Genomic DNA, 20,745 nt, shown 5'->3' with positions numbered 1-20,745 from the left:
TCATTGGACTTCTATGATCAAAATATCATCTACCACTGCTTTAACTGGAGTTAATATCTCATCCTCCCCATTCCACCGTTGGATTGTTGTCCAACTATCTAAATCCACCAGTAATTGACAATTGTCCAATATTCACCATTGCTTGGACACCATCCACTTCCATAAGAAACTCTAAAAAGCAACACATTAAAAGTTCCATGCATAAACCTCCTACTAACAACAACGAGCGCACCCCTATGATCCACAAACACCCAACTAACATCACTTTTACGAGCCACTTTGCCTCAAGCACCATCACAAAGACAACACTAGCACCACTCCTAAGGACAATCCCACATCATTGGTTGATTGTTATTACTATACATCATCGTCCCCATTTGACCACATCACTTGCAACATAATTCATCAAATTATATATATATATATATATATATCATTTTCGACATAATTCATAGAATCAATTTCATTATTGTGTTATTATTTTTTTCCCTTTTTTGCAAATATAATTTTCTAAAAATAATATATGAAAGTCAAAAGGGTCAAATTGCAATTATTCAAAATCCAAGAATATAATTGACATATATATACAAAGTAAGGTGGTCTTTGGCGTTGGATATAATGTAACAAATAATTTGCAATTAACAAATCCATCGACCTTTTTTTCCATTTTTGTCGTGACTAAAACAAATTTCTAATTTTTTAACGGAGTGGGAAACGAGTCGGACGTCACAGAAAGGCAAAAAGAAATACAGCCAACCTTGGAATTTTCACGTACGTAGGTGGGCAACGTCATCGTTAGCTATATTTACATTTTTACCCACCAGAAAACCCACGTGGTTTTAGAGCCCCAGGGGTATTTTTGACTGCATAGGCCTCTTTGTACCGGCAACCGGAACAAACTTTATACAGTTAAAAGGCCACCCCAGGTGCAGCAAAAAACGGCGCCAGTCACGAGAGTCACATCCGCCATATGGCGGCAAATCGCCCCCTTCACTTTCCTTTCAAAAACCCTAACACACTCCTTGATTCCTCCCGAAATTCATCGTCGGTGCCATTTTCTAGAACATATGCCATCGGAGATTCGAAGATCAAGAACCGCATTGCGTGTGAGATCAAGAATTTCGAGAATACTTATCAGTGGACTATCGAAAGCGTTCCTGGTACTACTGATTCTTTTTGCTCAATTCAAAATTCTGCTTCTATTTCGACCTCCGTACCAATGGCTGCTGCCTCCGCCGCCGTCGCGGCTTTGGAATTGACTTCTAAAACCGACGCCAAGAAGATCTGCCTCTTTTTCTGCCCGGAGACGAAGACTCTTGCGGAGAAAATCGCTGACGAGTCTGATGGAATTGATCTGCGTAGTATCTCATGGAGGTTAGTTAGATTGCTTTAGCCATGCTGGAGGAAATATATTCGATAGTATTTCATTTGTGCGTTAATTTTAATTCTGAATACGACTTATCGATGTGACGTTCCGGAATGATCAAATGTGATTTTAGTTGTTGATTTCCATTTCAGACCTTAAATTATCTCCAGAGATGCAACAGTTGAAATGTATTGCTACGCCGTGAAGTTAACTATGCTCTTGATTACAATGTCTAGTTGTTGAGGTTTTGGAAGCTCGAATGTGTTTTCGAATTTTTAGCATTTTCACTTCAAAACAACATTGCATATCCTGCTTCTGGAAAATTCATTTGCGTGCCTCTCGTCTTTAAATAAAGCATGATAAACACAAACTACTTGTATTCAGAAGGCCTCTGCATTAATGCTTGCAACGTTCTTATGTTAGGAAGTTCGAAGATGGATTTCCGAACATATTTATACCTAATGCTCAAGGAATTCGTGGACAGCATGTAGCGTTTCTGGCATCCTTCAGTTCACCATCTGTAATCTTTGAGCAACTCTCCGTTATTTATGCACTGCCTAAATTGTTCGTCTCTTCATTTACGCTTGTTCTTCCTTTCTTTCCAACTGGAACTTTTGAGCGTATGGAGGATGAAGGAGATGTTGCAACAGCTTTTACTCTTGCTCGGATCCTATCGCATATACCAATTTCAAGAGGAGGTCCGACGAGCCTTGTAACTTTTGACATTCATGCCTTGCAGGTTCAATAGCTACTATCTACAAATATAAGATGATCTGAACTTTCTTTTTTAGAAGATAACTTACCTATAAGAATCCTTCTTCACCTTTTCGAGTGCTTCCTCCTCTTCAGTGGCGTTCTTATTAAGTACTTCTTGCTCTCTTTCATTAGGAGAGGTTTTACTTTGGGGACAATATTTTACCTTGCTTTGAAAGTGGAATTCCTTTGCTAAAGAATAGGCTGCAGCAGTTGCCCGATTCTGATAACGTAAGCTCTTATCTTCTAGTTTCCTCGTTCTTCTTACATGTTCATTTATAACTTATTTTGATATAATTGTGGATGTTTTCATATAAGAAGTTTTTTTTTTTAAATCGTCCATGATTTTTGAATATTTGTCTCAAAACTGCATTGTGAGATAAAATTGATCTGGACTTTTAATGTAGAATTCTTGAATACATTTGACTTTGTAGTATCTCTTTCATCGTAGTGACAGAATTTCTTTTCTGCTTTCCAGATAGCAATTGCATTTCCTGATGATGGAGCATGGAAAAGGTTTCATAAGCAGCTGCAGCATTTTCCTACGGTAAGTAGATTATAAATATGTACATATTTGTATGAGTTTCATTGAGCAAAAAAAAAAAAAAAAAAAAAAAAAAAAAAAACGAAGGAATGGTAAATGGACTATGTTATGATTGACTGTGTGAGGCCAATATTGGTTATCAGTAAACAAGGAGATCAAGTGTAACCGGCAGTAAACTGCTCAGAGAGTTGAATAACTTGGTTTTAGTTATATCCTATTCTCCACATAAGCAAGTAATGGAGTCTATAATGTAAGGGAGAGGAAACACGAGAAATATGATGTAGATATCGTTTCTCCGAGTGAATAAATTGAGATCTTGTCTAGAAAACAGAACTTCCACTAGATAATCACGTGACGTGATGGATTTGATGTATATAGAAGTAGTCTCTATATGCTTATGGCTTTTCCCAACTGCTACAGTATATACGAAGTTCCCGCAGATTCTGATACAGATTTTGCTAGCAGCAGAGCTGAAACTAACAAACTGAAGGTTGAGCGTAGATATTTCTTTTCAAAAGAAAAATTAAGAGAATTGGCTTGATAGTTTAAAATGAGTGAGAGAGGATATTTGAAAGAAAATGCAAGTTGTGTTATTTCTAGTAATTTGTTTCAAGTATGAGTTTGAGTCAGAAGCATGAAAATCCTAAGCAAATTTGTCGATAAGTATCAAATCATGGGTTTTGCATGATTTATTTAACCTATAGATACATTGTATGAAGTCTAAGCATTGCCGGAGTCATATTTGCAAGATCTAGAGCTAAAGTTTGGAGGACTGTGAAATCTGGTTTTTATTTGAATAAAGAGTAAGTACTCTTTTTAATGTGGCAACCTGTATTTAGTTTCGTCGTCTGTTTAACATTTACTTAAAATAAGAAACTTTTCGTTGATTTGCTGAGAATTACTATAGGGAAAGCAAAATATATCCCTATCTTAGCTATCAAAAAGCCATATAGCTATCTTATACGCTCTCAAAAACCTTCTCCAAAGTTCATTAATTACTCTTGGCGAGTTAACAAAAAGGTTTGGCTAGAGATAATACCATTTTTAGCAATGAGCTTTATCAACGCCCATAATTTCTTCCTTCCCTTCTTTTTCCCACAGAATTTCTATTACTCTGCCCCAGCAACAGCTCCCACGCGATTGTTCCAATTTCATTCACCCATACAATATTTTTGCATGTTCCATCAATCTATGCCCACGCGTAATCTGTCTGATAGTAGCTTGGGCAGTCAGATATCCAAGCTCACTATGAACTCCCTGAACAGACAGTCAAGCTGTAAGAACTGATTTATATGAAGCAAGGCTGGGACCAATTAGGATTTGACATCATCTTCCGGATATTTCTTGAATAACCTTCCGTGGATGAGCTCCAAGGGGTAATGTCGAAGAAAATTTTGTGTTCTTTGGTATCTCGTCGTTCGAAAATCCAAATAACCTTCAGGATGTTAGAGTAAATATTTCAAAGTAGTTCCCTGATCGCTCTAGATTTAAAACACCTTTTATCTGGAAAATTTCTTAAAGGTTTACCATAATGATCAATCGCTGCTGAGCCTCTTCAAATTTATGCAATCGGCTTCACAGTAGAAACTGGTGATTTTGAAGATGTCGTAGTGAAAAAACAAAACATGCTAAGGACTTGCATTACTGCGCAAATGCAAATTTCAAAGTTGCATCCTGTATTGAAACTATGCTCTGCTCTTAAAGTTGATGAGACTTGGTTTTTTTAGTTCATCGTGTAGGGTGGATTTTTTAACTTATGAACTGCTCTAATAGTTCTCTTCTTCCTTTCTGGCACATACTCAAACATGTGACGTGAAGAAACTAAAACAAGGTCTAAACAAGCATATAATTGCTCTCCAGGATATAAGTGCTAGGAATCAGATGCATTTGTCTCACATTGGTTAGAATGAGATGACCAATGTGATACTTAAGTGGCTTGGCTCTCCCACCTCAAATGCTTGCTTTTGGGTGTGGTTTGCCAAGGTTCTTTACCTAGCAGAACGTTGGACGATGCTGTATATTCTTCTATTCTATGCTAAGCTTGTTTTTAGGTTCTGCTAATTTCACAATGTTCTTGTTTTTATTTTAGATTGTATGTGCGAAAGTTCGGGAAGGAGACCAAAGAATAGTGCGCCTAAAGGAGGGGGAACCGAAAGGACGGCATGTTGTGATTGTGGATGATTTGGTTCAATCTGGTGGAACTCTAAGAGAGTGCCAGGTAACTAAACTCTTGCGTTGGAATCTCTTATTGAGGATGTTTTGGGAAAGTGCACTTACTCTCTTCTATTCGTAATAGAAAGTGCTGGCCGCGCACGGGGCAGCAAAAATCAGCGCTTACGTGACACACGGAATTTTTCCGAATAAATCGTGGCAACGCTTTGAACATGATAATGGAGGTATTTTATTGCTGTATCATTAGTTTTCTCAATCCTAATTTGTTTTATTTTACAGTCTTTGTATTAATTATAGGACAATTGTACTATGTAGCAATTTTAGATATACTAACAACATTTCTAAAGAATTAGAAATATGGGAAATTCTATTCACGTGATTAGACAGCGTGATTAGACCTATGGCTGATAAACTCTTGATAAGTTCCTAGACCCCGAAAATTAGATATAATTTTTGTTATATTTTAAATTAGATATAATTTTTGTTATATTTGTAAATTTTTTTGCACTTTGTAGATACTTTGAGCCTGCTTGTTATATTTGGAATTATTTGTTAGGAACGAGGTAGTATGGGATGCCTTTGTTCCATAATTGTTAGAATGGGATGACCAGTGTCGTATTTACATGGCTCGACTCTCCTACCCAACCACTGACTCGGTTCTCCAACTTACTTGGGTACCTAACATTATCCCTGTGGTACTTGTGGAAATACAAACTACAGAATTGATTAGTCATGGTCTAAAGAATGAAATACTCAAGGTTTTAGGATAGTCATGGTCTAGAAAATGAAATACTTGATGGTTTTAGTTCATTTTGGTCCCGGTTAACTCGTGAATTGCTTCCCAAATTGCAATTATCTTGAGGTATTTGTGAGAATGCAACATATAGAATTGATTAGTCGAGGTTTTACTTTAGTTAGTTTTGGTGTAGGTGATTCAGTCAATAGTAAAATGATCAAATAGAAATTACACACATTCACACGTATATACAGTGATCATATGTGTATATGTTGATCAACCCTTAAGCTGTTCATTGTTGACAGGGAATCCTGAGAACGGGCTCACATATTTTTGGATTACTGATTCGTGCCCGTTGACCGTTAAAGAAGTAGCAAATAGAGCTCCTTTTGAAGTTCTCAGCCTTGCTGGTTCCATAGCTGCAGCGCTTCGTATATAGTGTAGTAGAACACAAGAATCGTTCGAAGCCTTTTCACATGCGAGCTTTTGCTTCGGTCTTGCCTTTCCTTTTTCATTTCCTTTCCTTTCCTTTCAAGTTTATGTTATTATGTATGAAGTAATATAATTATGTTTCGATAACTATTTTGCTTTTTTAGTAGCATATAATTTTTGTATGGATTTGATTTTTGAGTTGAGATGCACGAATGAGGATGCACCGATCCACCGGCGAAAGTGGGTTGCTGTTGTCTTTTATAGACACGGAGCATTGCGACGGTTCTAAATGAAACCATCTGCATATCAAAGCCTCATCATATACTCGGTTAGTATTTATCTAGTCTAGTCTATGGAATGATTGATTACGATCTGTTTCTTTTACTTTTTTTATTTTTATAATTGTTTTAAAAGAGAAACATCTCTTTTTTTTAAGAAAATTTGTTTCGATTTAGTTTAATAATTGTTAGGTTGGATGATTTTGTATTTAGTTAAGGAAAAAAAAAAAAGGAGTGAGTAGAGTTTAAAACTCTAAGGGGGAGACTGCTTTTTAATCTTCAAAACTTTGATGAATTGTATATTTGTTCTCTGAGCTTTAAAAGGTACATTTTAGTTTTCAGATTTCATTGGGTTTCGAGTTTTCAACATCTATCTTTATTCGAGTTTTTAACAATAGGTTTAAAAGTTTCTAAAATTGTTATTTTTTTATTTTTTAAAAGTAATTATATAGTATTTTAAATTAGAAAAAAAAATCTTATAGAGGGATATGTTTTCTAGAAATTGTTTAAAACATCGTATAATTATTTAAAATAAAAGTAAAATATCATTTTGAATAACTATTTAAATCTGCTTTTGAAACCCAGGAACTACACAGATTTGTTTTCAAATTAGTCTAATTTTATAAACTTGAGAACTAAGTATGTACATTTTTATGACTTAGACAGCGTACACATGTATTCTTCAAGATTTAGAGACTACAAAGATAATTTTAGAGATAAGAAAAAGCAGACAGCTAAGATCTCATTAGATAACATTTGGTTTTTAATTTTGATTTTTTTTTCATCTATTGGTTTTATGTTTGGTAAGTGACCATTTAAATTCTTGGTTAATTTTTAGAAGAATTAGAAACTCATTTTCCCCTTTTATGGAAAAAAAAAAAAAGGAAGAGACGAGTGAGTGTAGGCTGTGGCTTGTGTTACAAGCTTACTATGGCAAATAAAATTTAAACAGTTCTATTTAAAAAAGAAAAAGGAAAAAATTGCTTATAAATGCTATTTGTACGGTTTTCGTTTTTGGAATCGAACCAAAAGTTCTTTTATGCATGAAAATTTGAAAACAAAATCACCATACACTAAATAGTTGAGACATTAGGAAGGTAAATAAGTAACATTGTTATAGTTTTAGATAAAAAAAGGTACGTTCAGAGAAGACGCATGTAAAAGATGAAACTTAAAAAACAGAAACAGAACAGACTTTGCAAAATATTAGTTTAAATTGAAAAGCCGAATTGGTTAGTTACGGTGGATTAAAAACTACTACCAAAAAGAAGAAAAAAAAACAGTTCGACAAAAAACATTTGAACTCTTAAAAAACTCTTGGGAGCAGCGTACCACATATTATTGAAAGGAAAAAGGAAAGGGTCTAACGTACAAAATGGCAGAGCCGATGGGGGGTGCACTTTTCCCTTTTATGAATAATTATGGCATTGCAAAAGATGAGAATGGAAGGAAAATGAAGGAATCTGTAGGAAGTATAGTATAGAAAGAGGAATTTTGCAATGGTGTGTAGAGAATTTCTACTTAAACTTGTTAGAAATTTTGATATAGTTTAAGAGACGTTTAAGAGCTTTGCCACTGTCGATTGCTTCTCGGGCCCTATCAAGAGCTACGGACACATCTTCAGCGCCACTGCATCCTAGCAAGTGATCCACCATTCCAGCATTCAACACAATCCTATCGTATGCCGCTCCCTTCTCACCATTAAGAGCTGCTAACCCCAACTCTATGTTCTTTGACACCTGCAGATACAATAATTTCCATTCCAAATCAATGAAATTTCATTGCACGGAAAAAGTAGTCTTTTAAAAAGATTTTATTCAAATTATTGAAGTTTTATTTAAATTGTCAAAAAAGACAAAATTATTATTGAAGTTTTATTTAAATGGTCAAAAAAGACAAAATTATTGAACATATTTATAGATATAATAAAATTTTATTCTATTTTTATTAGTAATAGACCACGAAAGATTCAAATAGATAAATATTGATAAATATCTGTTTGAATCTCACAATCTATCACGGTTGATTCATCACAAACATAAAATAAAATTTTGTTGTGTTTGTAAATATTTTTGTTATGCTACAAACATATGTAAACATTTTTTTAAAATTAACTTTGAAACTGTTTAAAAGCCTATTTTGAGTAGTCAGTCATGAAACATTTCCTATTTAAACTAATTTTCAAAATTAAATTTAAGTTAAACCAATTGATGCCAAGAAATTAGGTAACATCGTAGAGGGAAACGAATAAAACAAAAGAAACCAGTCACTGGACCAATAAGGGTTGTATAAGATTGGAAAAGTGAAATAGAACCACAAGCACTTCCCAACCTATGGATGAAATGAATGTAGTAAAGAAAAGGATATATTTGGCATGTTTTCTTCTCACCTTTTTTTCCTCCTCTTTTTTTTTTTTTTTTTTTTACCCAATGAATAAAATTGGGAAAGGGCCACAAACATGCACTTTTAATTTTGTATTTAGCCCTATAATTGTTGCCTTGCAGAATCGACAGTTTAGTTTCGGGTTATGTTACATAAATTCCAAATATGTTCAAAGGTTACGTACAATTGAAAGTTCGATAGTCTTTTAATCTATTACCACCTAAATTTGAAAGTTTAATAACCTATTAAATAATTGAGAACAATGGTTCTTACTTTTTTTCTTTTCCGTAATTGGATCCATTTTTAAAATACTTAGTTTCTTTTTTTTTTTTTTTTCTCTTTGCTTATCAAAATAATGTCAGCATGGGGAAAAATACCTTTACACCCCCTATCTTCGTCAAGTTTTCACAATCATTCCTCAATGCACCAAACTTTTAACCAAATTTTATTTTTTACTTTTTTGAAGCTACTATCAAACTTGAATAAGAAATGCTAAATCAAATTTTTTGTCCATGTTTTCGATTGATAAATTTGGATAGAATTTTTTTAGATTTTCTCAAAATTAGAAAATATTGAAAAATTATTATACAAAATTTATCAAACTGAATGTAAATATTTTGTCAAATATTATATTTTTGATAATTTTCTTTTTTTTTTTAATTAAAAAATTGATAATGGAGTTTCGAGAACAATCTTTTTATAAGAAAAATCATAATTTAGTTCCTCCCAATTCCCCGAGTAAAGATTGGACAATACCATAAAAATAAGAAGAAAAGCAGAGGATAGGAAAGTACCGATCTGTCGGTTCTTGGAGTATCAGTGGGTTGAAATCCATAGTCAGCCGCATTGACCTCCAGACTGAAACTGTGACGTGATACTCCTGCAAATACAATCCTTTCATTCTTCACCCTCCATTCATCCCATTAAGTTTTTAATTAAGATATTCAGAATTAGTTAGCCAAAAAAAAAAAAAAAAGAACAAAAGGGTTGAGATGTTGAAACCATCAACTTCGAAAGCTGATTGCATGCTCAGTGATCGAAAACCAGAACAGTAGTTCACAGGAAGCCCTTTTGAAGCATTGGCGGACCGCAACTTTGTCGTCATTGAGAGTGCTCCTTCCTCACCCTATGACAAAATAAATATTGAAGACATTGCACAAGGAGCACAAATTGAGTCCTAGAAATAGAAACCTCTCAATTGTAATGAAGTTAAGTTCCAGAGATTGCTTAAGATAAGTAAGACTCCATTTCAAAATTATTAAGTTGTAATTGACACGAGTTTCCTTCCTAGTGGTGGAAGGTTTCACCCCCACCCACCCTGTAGTCATACTCCAAACAAAAAAAGAAAAGCATATTCACAAAGACATGGTAACATTTTAAACAGAGAGACAATCATATTTGGGCGTGCTTTTTTAAGTATGTGTGTGTATATTGATATATTAATATTTCTCTTTAGATATAATATATAAATTTAACACAAAAACGAATATACTTCACTGCAAACAAACAACGTTAAGTTAATTTATTTACGATATTTGGAATCTTAGAGGATAATAGAAAGATTTAGTTGGCTATTACCTACACATTCCACTTTAATATAGGATACAGCTATAAGAAAATCTATATTTTCTTGCTCTTAATTTTTAGGTTAAATATTTTCTAGAAAAACGTCCGACAAAATATTTATTTTAGCCATATTTTTTAGCATGTTAGACGTGTGTTCAGAGGTGTCTAAACATATCCGTGCCCGACCTCCCTAGGTTATGACTTCAAAACTACACATCCTTGCAATTCTATACTATGCCAAAATATGATCAACGTTTTATTTCACACAAATTGGTGATAGCTTAGAAACATCCGCTGATAATCATTTCAAAAAATAATTTAATAGATTCAATGCTAACCTTCACGACTAAACCGGAGTGAACACCCCTTCTCCTCATTAGCATTAAAAGTGGTTCTTCATAACCGTGATGATAGAATCCAGTCACAATAGCTTCCTTCCCTCTAGCCTGCACTAAGCATTATTTTCTACACGTTACTTATCCAGATAATAAGTGTAGCAAATTTCTATGAACTACATATTTATTGGGAAGAAGATGCACACTTCACGGACTAATTGTGTATATTATTTATCAAAGGATATCAGGAATATAAAGATCTCCCTTCAAGCACCTTGTAACATCAACAACTAGGATCCAAACTTAGCTTTGTAATTACAGAAACGCATACATTATTCGAGACTCGTTGCAAATAAAAAGAAAATTTAAAAGCAAATCAATCGACTGTTGTACATGATTCTTTAAGCATTTGCATATTTTAACCTTTACAACGTAGTGCATATCTAACGTAAAAGCATTTAATCACTTTCAGATATTTGAATAGTCATTTTTTAAGATCTCTAAGTTGAGGAATCATGTAGGTCCCATTACTTCATGTTTAGGGTTTAGTTATTGAAAATTATGTTTATAAATACTACTCTTAATTGTTGACTTCTTGATTTTGTTATCTACTATTTAAGAGTGTTTTCCAAAACCAAAACAAATGTTTAAAACTAGAAAAAGTAGCTTTAGACCTTGTTTTTGTTTTGGAACTATGGCTAAGCATTCAAGTGTTTAAAGTTAGAAAAGGCAAAATCACGGTAAAGAAAAGTTGTAGGAAAACAAACATAATTTTCAAAAACCATAAATGGTTATCAAATGGGCAGTAAATATTTAATAAACATCATCGGAGACTTGGTGTTTGGGTTCTATTGTTGGCTATTAAGTGAATCTACCAATAAGCTAATGAATCTATCTTGAACATTACATTATCGTTGATATTGTTGTTGATATTCTAATAATCATTTTTCGTAAGAAAATATCAAACTGAAAGATCAAGTGTTAATTTGATAGAATATCTTTTATTTTTCTTCTTTTCGAGAGAAAACAAACAAAACAAAAATGATTATCAAGAAAAGCCTCTAAGAGGCAAAACTGGGAGATCAATACCAGGTCAAAAATGGATTTATTACCTTCACAAATTGCTGAACCTTTTCAGTCGTTGCCAATGGTGGCCGTTTCTTTATGTGCTCCCTCAGCCCAACCAATGAATATCTGCAGAAACCACAAAAATAATACTCTTCTCATTCACAAAAACAAGACACAGGTTAAAGAATACCAGAACTGGGTAGAGTCAATTACGGACTACAACTAGAAGGAAGAGGAACTGTCCGTAAATTGTTATTAGGATACCGATAAATCCAGACATTAGAAAGAAGAAAAGGCAGGTTCTAACAACAATATGTACAAATCGACATGATTAACAAACTGACTAGAATTAGAAGGAACTACCAGTATATTGTTATTACGATACCGATTTACATTAGAAAGAAGAAAAGGTAGGTTCTAACAACAATATATACAAAATCAAAATGACATGTAACAAACCGACAAGAATTCATACAAAGATGGACGAGCTTCACGCTGACTTACATAGGCAAAACCAACTTCCTCATCCTGAAGTATATAGTGAGAGCAACAAGATTAAGACGAAACATATCAAAATGTGCATAAATGGGTATTGCAAAGGATCGTAATCAATGTACATATTATAATTAAATGGAAAATAGTGAACCTCAAGAAGTCTTTTAGCATGCGAGGGGGATACGTTTGTGTTTGCGCCCATAAATTTCAGCATCTGCTCTTCAGTAATACCACCCTGTAGAAGATGACCAATGGAAGAATTGAACAAACAAAGTTAAAAAAAATAGGTACACTCCGTTCATAGAGCACCAGATCATGTTTAAGCATAAAAAAACATTCTATCAAGAAACAATTAAAATTTGGGAATAAATGGATAGAATGAGTAGGCTAAGAGAATGCTTCTGTCAGTTGACATTGAAGCTTATCTGCAGGGAATAATCTATAACCTTTTTTCTAAAATCAAAGAAAAAGAAAAAGAAAGCCTGATTTCACCTTTGGAGGCATCCAATCCACACCATGTAGCAAGCAAGATTCGCCATAACAGGATCTAACCGCAGCAACAAACAATGTGCTCCTGAAATAACGTGTATTTCCATCATAAGGTTCCCCATAATGAGTCAATGATCTAACATCAGCAACTGGAGTGGGACCTATTTTCAATATTCGTTATTCAATACTTAATCACAACAGTCGTGGTTTGATTTTGATGTACCACAGAAATATACTAGTCAAAAGAAACTCACCTGATTCATCATCAAATGCAAGGCAATGTGCTTTAAGCTCACGATCAGTTTCCCGGTTCATACGTTGACCAATTAAAAAGGCTGAAAGTAGTGAATGACTAACTCCTGACGGCATTGAGCTTTCTGTTTTAAGTGGAAGCACGTCTCTCATCACCCCTTGGACCTCCTCATACCCAAGATGCCCACCTGCTAAAATTTCTCTAAGGGCACCAACCAACCTCATTTCACAGGAACCTTTCCCAACAAATTGAGGCCCAATTGAACTCCCTCCCATAATAGAACCCTCAGGATCAGCAATGAAGATTACTTCAGGAGGTAGAACTCGAATTAGGAGTGGCCAAAATGTTGCCATTGCCTTCTTTTCCCCTTCACTCCACTGAGTTGCCTCAGGGAAGACATTTGCACGTATAGTCATTGCAGAAAAGAATGCTCCAAGCTGTGATCGTGATACTTCCTCTTCATCTTTAAGCTCTCCTTTAACTGAAACATCGACAGAGAATAAGATAACAAACAACTCCACTCCAGGCCACATAGAAGCATTGCATAAATATGCCATCCAGCAGCGCCAGTTAAACGGATTTCACAGAAGTGGCTTCACTAAAATTGTAAGTTACTTTTAACTACCTTCCTGATTTATTTTTCCTTGAAACCATGACAAAATTTAGCTAACAACGCACTGAGGTCGATGATACATAAATATATTTCAAGTCAAACGAAGAGTCATCGAACTTATGGAAGTTCAAGTTCTCCAAAATTTTAGACTCGTATGGGAGAAACTGTCTTCAGGTTTTTAGTGCTGAACTGATTGGACTTCAAAATTTATAAGTTCTCTCTAACTATCACGCCGACTTATAATTTTGGAAACCGCGACAATTATGACAAATTGAGCCATAAATAAGATTGGAGAGAGGACGCCTGACTTTTTTCTCTCTCGTAAAACATAGAAACATTGAACAGAAGAAACATCAAGTTCAGCAGACTTTTAGCCACTGATGGAAGAACGCGTTTTCAAGAGTTCTATTCCTAATCTTCTCCTCAAATATCAACAATCGGATTCCTATCCAGCGCCGAATTCTCCCGGTAATAAACGAAAACGAAGAACAAAAACGCAACTAGTAATGAATGCACTACCTGATGTTTCTTCAAAAACAAAGAAAGAAAGTAAGAAATAAGTACCTGATCTTAAAATTGTGTCCAGCACCTTAAAAGCTTGTTCTTCACTAAGCGGCCTGGTCTGTGTAGGTCCGGTACAAACCCTAGCCTGAGCTTCCAGCACCGTCTGGTTTGGCTTCGGCAAATTCAAACTACGATACGAAGTTGAAATTGCCGGACTCTGTACATCCGACTCCGAAAGTCCTAATTGATCCATCGTAGCCCAATCTAGTTCAGCTTTTGCGGTCAAACATATCCGCTTCTCTCTTATCCATCGTCCTCGATCTTTAACAGGAAATATCAAAGGAGTTCGAACTTGGAAACGGAGAAGGTCTCTGTTGTTCTGGCAGCGAGAATGATGCGGATGAAGAAAAGAAGATTCAGGATGGAAAAGAGCTTTCATGTCGATTTCAATGTTCTTCCCACTCGCTCCAAACTTCGTTCGTCTGAAAAATGGCGCAAAAGGAATAAAAAACGCTCACCCAGAATTTATATCGAAGTCCTTTGGAAGGATTGGCATGTTGTCATTTTATAATGAAATAATGAACTGTATCCGAGGCGAGCTCGAGAGGAACATTTCGTTAACATTCCAACGGTTGATTTTCATTGACGATTTTATTTCACTCCTTTTTTCAAATTAAATTAACATCATTTCCTATGTAACATCAGGACCAAAGGACCAAAAAAATTGAGCTAACCGATCCAACAGAAGTTGATCGATCAGTCCAGGAAAGTAGTTGATTGGAATAGATTGAAAATTTTAAGAAAATATTAATAAATGTTAATCGATGTGACAATAATCGATCTATACTCATCAATGTCAAGGTCGATTTGAACATTATAATCAGTTTGGGATCAATTTTTGTAAAATCTTTTTATTGAGTCATTTAATTTTGAATATGGAGTAATTAATATAACTTACAAATGAACTTTTAAACTCTATTTAAAAACTTGGGTATGAAAAAGTTAGTAATGTTGGTTGGTTAAATAGTTCTCCAGCAAAACCAAATATACCAAATGTTTCTCAATGTAATCAGGTCTTTACGGTAACATTTCATCCATTGCGTAATCGGATGTATCCATAAATTATGATGTACACTCCTACAAATAAAAGGATGGAATTTGAACTATATAGGTTGAATTTTGAAATGTTTATAATTTAATCAACTAGCAAGACCAATAGCGATCATTTGATTTCGAAAGACTTTGTGGGTCCAAATACATATCAATCATATATTAGTATATGCATTGAAATAATAACGATAGATTCATATGTTTGAAAATAATAATGATAGAGAAGACTAATTATTTTCCTTTCAATGCTTAGTTATTTTTGCATTTTTTAGTTCAATATCGTATGAAAATTTTGAATTTTTGACGACTTTTTTTAAGACATAAGTCTTAACCCATTATACTTATGTTTTAGACGTCATCTATAGGCTATAAGTTTTTTGTTATTTTTTATTTTTAGTCCATATCCATCACTAGCCATCTTTTAATCTAGTTGGCCGGTAGAATAAACTTTATTTAATACAATAAAGTGATGCAAACTTTTATTGTAGAATAAAGTTGTAGTAGGTAAACTTTGATTTACGTTCCTTAAGTTTAGGTTTGCATCTAATTAATTTTTTTAGTAACCAATTAAAGTGGATTTATTTCTTTTAACCTAAATTTATGTTAATAGTTATTGACAAACATGATATTTTTCTCTAGAAATCAAAAATGGAAAAATTAAATTCTCATTGTTTTAGTTTAGTTAATCCAAAGATGCTAAATTCGAAATTGAATTTTCAATCTCTTATATAAAAATTATGTCAATTATTATTATGTTAAACTTGATCTTTAACTATACCTTAAATCTCTAATAAACTAAACAAATAAACTTTAGTTGAATGCCGTTTAAAGTATTTTCTTAATAAAATAGACCATTGTTTGAATTGAGGTCTTGTATTTTTTTACAAGGAATCAAAATAAATATAAATTGGAATGAACCCAACATTTTATTTTTATTTTTTTAACTAAGAATTGTCTGATTTTAGCCCTCAAGTATATGTAAGTTGAGTTAAGTTTATGTTGACAATTGATATTATATACTAGAGATAGAAATTAATTTGATTATAATTGATCTAGATCAAAGTTTTTTTAAAAAGATTTTTAAATAATAAAAATGCATTGTAAATAGTATCGATCTACTATAATTTAAAAAAAAATGAGTATTGTTTATAAATATAGAAAAATAAATTAAAATATTTATAAATATAGCATAACTTACGTTATTATTTTTCATTTAAAAATTACTTACTATTTTCTTATGAAGTGGTTGATTGAAACTATTTATAAGTTTGTTCTCTAACATATGTATATAATTGGGTGTGACGAGAAAGATGTTAAGGACACTTTTTATGCTTGAGATTATAGGGTATCGGTTTAGCCTCGAATAATTTTTGTTTTGTTCATTTTCTTATATAAATTTGATTGAAACATTCAAATGTGTTTTTGGTTAATCCTTTTTTAACTCCCAATGATTTTTCATTGTTAGAACCAGACATTGCCTCTAATTTTATGCTTTATGTATCTTTTTTTTTTTAATCTTATTTTATTCTTTTGTCTTATTTCTATTTTTTTAACTTTAGAAAAACCAATTCTTTTCACTTTTTTTTAAAATTTTGTTGTGGCATTTTATTATAATAATAATAATAATAAATAAATAAATAAATAATAATAATAATAATAATAATAATAATAATTATTATTATTATTATTATTATTATAAAAAAAAAAACCAATAATTTTTAATTAACAAGCCGACAATTCTTCCTAATCTCTCCTGCATTTCCCGTGATCACATCGACCCTACTCAGTCGAACCATAGCCCTCGTAAAACTCTTCTTCCATATCCTCGGTTCAAACGCCAATCTCCTAACAATCTCCGCCGTCATCGGATCCCGCGCCATATCTTGATATCCGATCGGAGCAACGTTCATCCTTCTAATAGCCTCATATAGAACGTTCTTCCTCCTCGCCGTGACCTTCGATCTCCTAATTCCACCGTATCGAAATTTCGCCGCGGACACATGCCCGATGGATACTAACCGTAGGCGCCTTATCCATGGTAGGGTCCGGAGATTCTGTTCCACTGTAATTGTAAATTCTGTTTTAGAATAAACTGTATCGTGCTCTTCCGATCGAATGGCTCCGATTAGGACCACCGTTTCGTCCACTGTCATACCTTTTTTTTGTGAATATTTCGACCATCTCTCTTTGACGGACGTATTTGGAGTCGGGAGGTTACCAGATACGTCAACAGCACGGGATGAAAGACCGTGGCGACGGCCGATCGGGATGATGTAGTATGGAATACCGGAGAAGAAGGTAGCATCCCTAGTTGCGAAGGCTAATATATCTGCACAAGAAACAACTCTCCTGGGCTCTCTTTCTCGATTCTGGCCTTGATTTGGTCGATCAATTCTGTTCCTTGCAGAGTATTACGTTTGCCGGTGGATTTAACATAGTCTCGGGATTCGAGTCGCCCTAAAATTTTATTCTTTATATAACAACTATTTAATTATAAATATTTATCATTAACTTATGATGAGTAAATTATTTTAATTTAAATTATAATATTATGGGTCTATGGTATGAATTATTTTTGTTTGAGAAAAAAATAGTATAAGTTGTAGCGAAAAAAAATGATGAATCCCAAATAGTAGCAAATTTACCTAATGTAATAATTGATGACTTGGAAATTGTGTTTGGTGTAGCTAAATAAAGATTTTTTAAATAAGTGGCTTTGAAATAGTTTTTGGTGTAGCTAAATAGAGATTTTTAAATAGTACTTATTATAGTCTTGTATAACTCTCGTCTCAAACGGCTCCTTATAGTTTGATAGTTTCAATAAAATTTAAGATTAGTCCTAATATTAGTTTGTTGTTTGTTTTCTTTAAAAAATATAGCTTTGATTCCAATCTAATAAAAATTAAAGATTCACACATATAAAAAAAATCATTTTTAAAGAAATTTTTTTAGAAAATAGAAAAGATCGACAAATTATTTACATTAGAACAAAACTACTAAAATACAAAATTTATTACACTTTATTTTATTTTTTATATAGAGTAAATATTTTGTCAAATTTTTATTTTTGACAATTTTTTTAATCCCAGTAATTAAATAAATTTAAATTAACAAATGAATGGAGTGTTAGTTTTGTAAACTCATGTTTAAACATCAACAAGGAAAAATATATTTCATTAAAATTCTAACATGTTTTTTTATTTTCAATTTTGTGTTTAATCGGCTAATAATTAATTTAGATTCATTTATTTTTTATGCGTTTGAGGAAAAATGGGAAGCACAATTAGAGTGTGTGGTTGATGCATCCAAGTTTTTTCTGCTTAATAATCATAGACTTATTTACAAAAGGAAAAACTTATTACATAGCTAGGGTGATATACATGATGGCCATTAGTCTAACCATTGCTATTTACAAAAATTGAATTAAACCCACACGACGAGAGATTACTTACATTAACAACACAATCGTGGAAAAAAGGACGGAGGCGAGGGCAACAGTAACAGTTGGATCGTGTCTGAACGCTGCCCTAGAAACTTCGCCGGCGATTCTCTCAGCTAGCCTGAGGGTAACTATAACGATACAATCGGGGGTGCAAATGGCGCCCCTCGGTCCCCGATCACTCGCCCAGGAATAACAAGTAGTTGATAAGATTAAAGAACAAGAGATGAAAAAGGAGGTGAGTAACATTACTAATCGGTCAGCCTCCATTTTGGTCGGAATTATTTAACAACAATGGCAAGTTTTTTAGTGGTATTTTGTCCAATAATGTTCATGTTTTGTTGTTAAGTTTAAAGTTTCAACAGATTTGTTAAAACAGATTTTATTCACTTTGGCAATTATCTAATTTGCAAATATAATGGGCATGCAAATTCACGTTTAATTTAGCCAATTATTTTTCTCTCATAACCGATCCTATGAGTTGGCCTTCATGAAGGCCTCTAGAATTAATCAGCCTCTATGATCGACCTTGTTAACTTCCATGCTCGACTCTAGTAATAAAGCCAACCTTTAGGGTTTTTGTGGATCTTATGAAAGGAATATATGGATCTCCATTCTCTTTAGCTTTTACACCTACGAGTCGACTAACACATTTATTCAAAATAAAGTACTTCTCTTGGAATGATCTATTAGCCATATCTTTTTAACCTCTGCTTCCAACCATAATAATCAAAAGTTTTAGAAATTACTAAAACAATTGGTCTAGATTTGTTTTCTTGGGAAAAAAAAAGACTGGATTGAGATGTGATAATGCTGTAAATCGTACTTTATGGAAAAGAATTAAAAGAGAGAAAGATAAAAGAAAATTCAAAGTGTAGATGAGAATTTATTCTCTCTCCCTTCTGGAATGGGAGCTTTAAGTCAATAAGTTCCCACCCTATCAATTTAAAAAAGGATAATTAAAAACTTAGACCAATAATAATTGATATAAACTCTTTTATAGATATTAAATATTCAATCCTTATTTCGCGATTGTACATAACAAAAGTTAAAAAAAAGAAAACTATATTTAAAATAAAGAGAAAGAAAAAAAAAAGTTTTCACATACTTTGCACTATTACGAGAAGAGAATAGAACATTTATTCACCTCGACCAAATTTAATGACAAAGATTGATCAAATATGTCTCAACTAGTTACCTTACTAATAGTTGAATTCTTGTATATAAAAATGAATAACTCAATCGTTTAATGTTTAAAATTTTCAAATTTGGGTCAAATGGGTTTTAAACTTGTAGTTAATAAGTTGGTAAGATTTAAAAATGTTTAATCAAAAGGAATAAATTTATAAAGATTCACATAGGTTTTTGACATATGTTACCTTTTAAAAGAACATTTACGAGCATATATTGGATACAAATTAAAATTAAATTTTATGTTTAATGACCAATTTTTTTAATATTATATAAAAGCATATCGTTAAAATAAGGACTTGCAAATTGCATGTGATTATGATCCACAAATTAATAAGATTATTTGTATGGGTTGAACTGAGTTAGAAACAATTGAATTAATTTATCCAATATTAAAACTAAATTTATGATTATGAAGTGTTGGTGACCAAATTAAAAACAGTGCATAACCACAAAGCTTTCTCTATTTTGCAGGATCAGTGTTTGAGTGCTCCCAAATATTACTAATTCAGGATCGATATAATTTATCATATGTATCGATGTTGATGGATAGATTCCTAGTGGCAGACCCTGCTCTTGAATCAAACAGCAAGAAAATTAAGGAAGAACGAGAATACGCCACGTGGAGCTTATATATAATATATATATATATATATATGTAATGGCATCAGCCGGCTTCTCCCTATGGACTAATAATGTGCGAGAATGTTTAGGATGTTATTGTTTATTATTAAAATGATAGAAAGGGGGAGGACAAGAGGATGAAGCACAACACACCAACCTCTTTGCTCTTGGCTTCTTTCTTTGGCTTCGTATTATCCCCTGTCCTCTCTCTCCTTATTTTTCTGTTTTATTTATATTTTATATCAAATGTTTTTAAGTTTTAATTTCCTTACCATTTTGTCCATATATTTATATGAATCTTCTACCTATATATATTATTAATCTTAAAAAAAGAAAAAAAAGATTATATTTTGATTAAAATAATTTGTATTTGAAGTATATATTATTTTAGTTTT

General features: G+C 32.9%; 3 protein-coding genes across 3 annotated transcripts; 1 reads left to right on the top strand and 2 right to left on the bottom strand.

The window, feature by feature from the left end:
- The first annotated feature begins 920 nt into the window (after positions 1 to 920).
- Positions 921 to 6,268, top strand: LOC103488976 (ribose-phosphate pyrophosphokinase 4-like). Its single transcript, XM_008447949.3, has 7 exons — positions 921 to 1,374; positions 1,790 to 2,105; positions 2,255 to 2,350; positions 2,598 to 2,666; positions 4,753 to 4,881; positions 4,960 to 5,059; positions 5,877 to 6,268. The coding sequence occupies exons 1-7, from the start codon at positions 971 to 973 to the stop codon at positions 6,008 to 6,010; spliced, it is 1,248 nt and encodes a 415-aa protein (XP_008446171.1). The 5' UTR covers positions 921 to 970; the 3' UTR covers positions 6,011 to 6,268.
- A 1,310-nt stretch (positions 6,269 to 7,578) lies between these two features.
- On the bottom strand, positions 7,579 to 14,535 carry LOC103488978 (uncharacterized). Its single transcript, XM_008447950.2, has 10 exons — positions 14,047 to 14,535; positions 12,871 to 13,350; positions 12,620 to 12,777; positions 12,279 to 12,362; positions 12,108 to 12,160; positions 11,677 to 11,758; positions 10,568 to 10,675; positions 9,666 to 9,789; positions 9,458 to 9,543; positions 7,579 to 8,020 (listed from the first exon to the last, which is right to left on the bottom strand). Exons 1-10 carry the CDS (start codon positions 14,423 to 14,425, stop codon positions 7,799 to 7,801), a joined length of 1,776 nt encoding a protein of 591 aa, XP_008446172.2. The 5' UTR covers positions 14,426 to 14,535; the 3' UTR covers positions 7,579 to 7,798.
- A 2,279-nt stretch (positions 14,536 to 16,814) lies between these two features.
- LOC103489553 (peroxidase 57-like) lies at positions 16,815 to 17,249 on the bottom strand. Its single transcript, XM_008448783.2, has one exon. It carries the CDS (start codon positions 17,247 to 17,249, stop codon positions 16,815 to 16,817), a length of 435 nt encoding a protein of 144 aa, XP_008447005.2.
- Between the last annotated feature and the right edge of the window lie 3,496 nt (positions 17,250 to 20,745).

This window comes from Cucumis melo, chromosome 10 (genome assembly GCF_025177605.1).
Source record: "Cucumis melo cultivar AY chromosome 10, USDA_Cmelo_AY_1.0, whole genome shotgun sequence".
Lineage (NCBI taxonomy): Eukaryota > Viridiplantae > Streptophyta > Magnoliopsida > Cucurbitales > Cucurbitaceae > Cucumis > Cucumis melo.
This window is presented reverse-complemented; position numbering and strand designations above follow the sequence as displayed.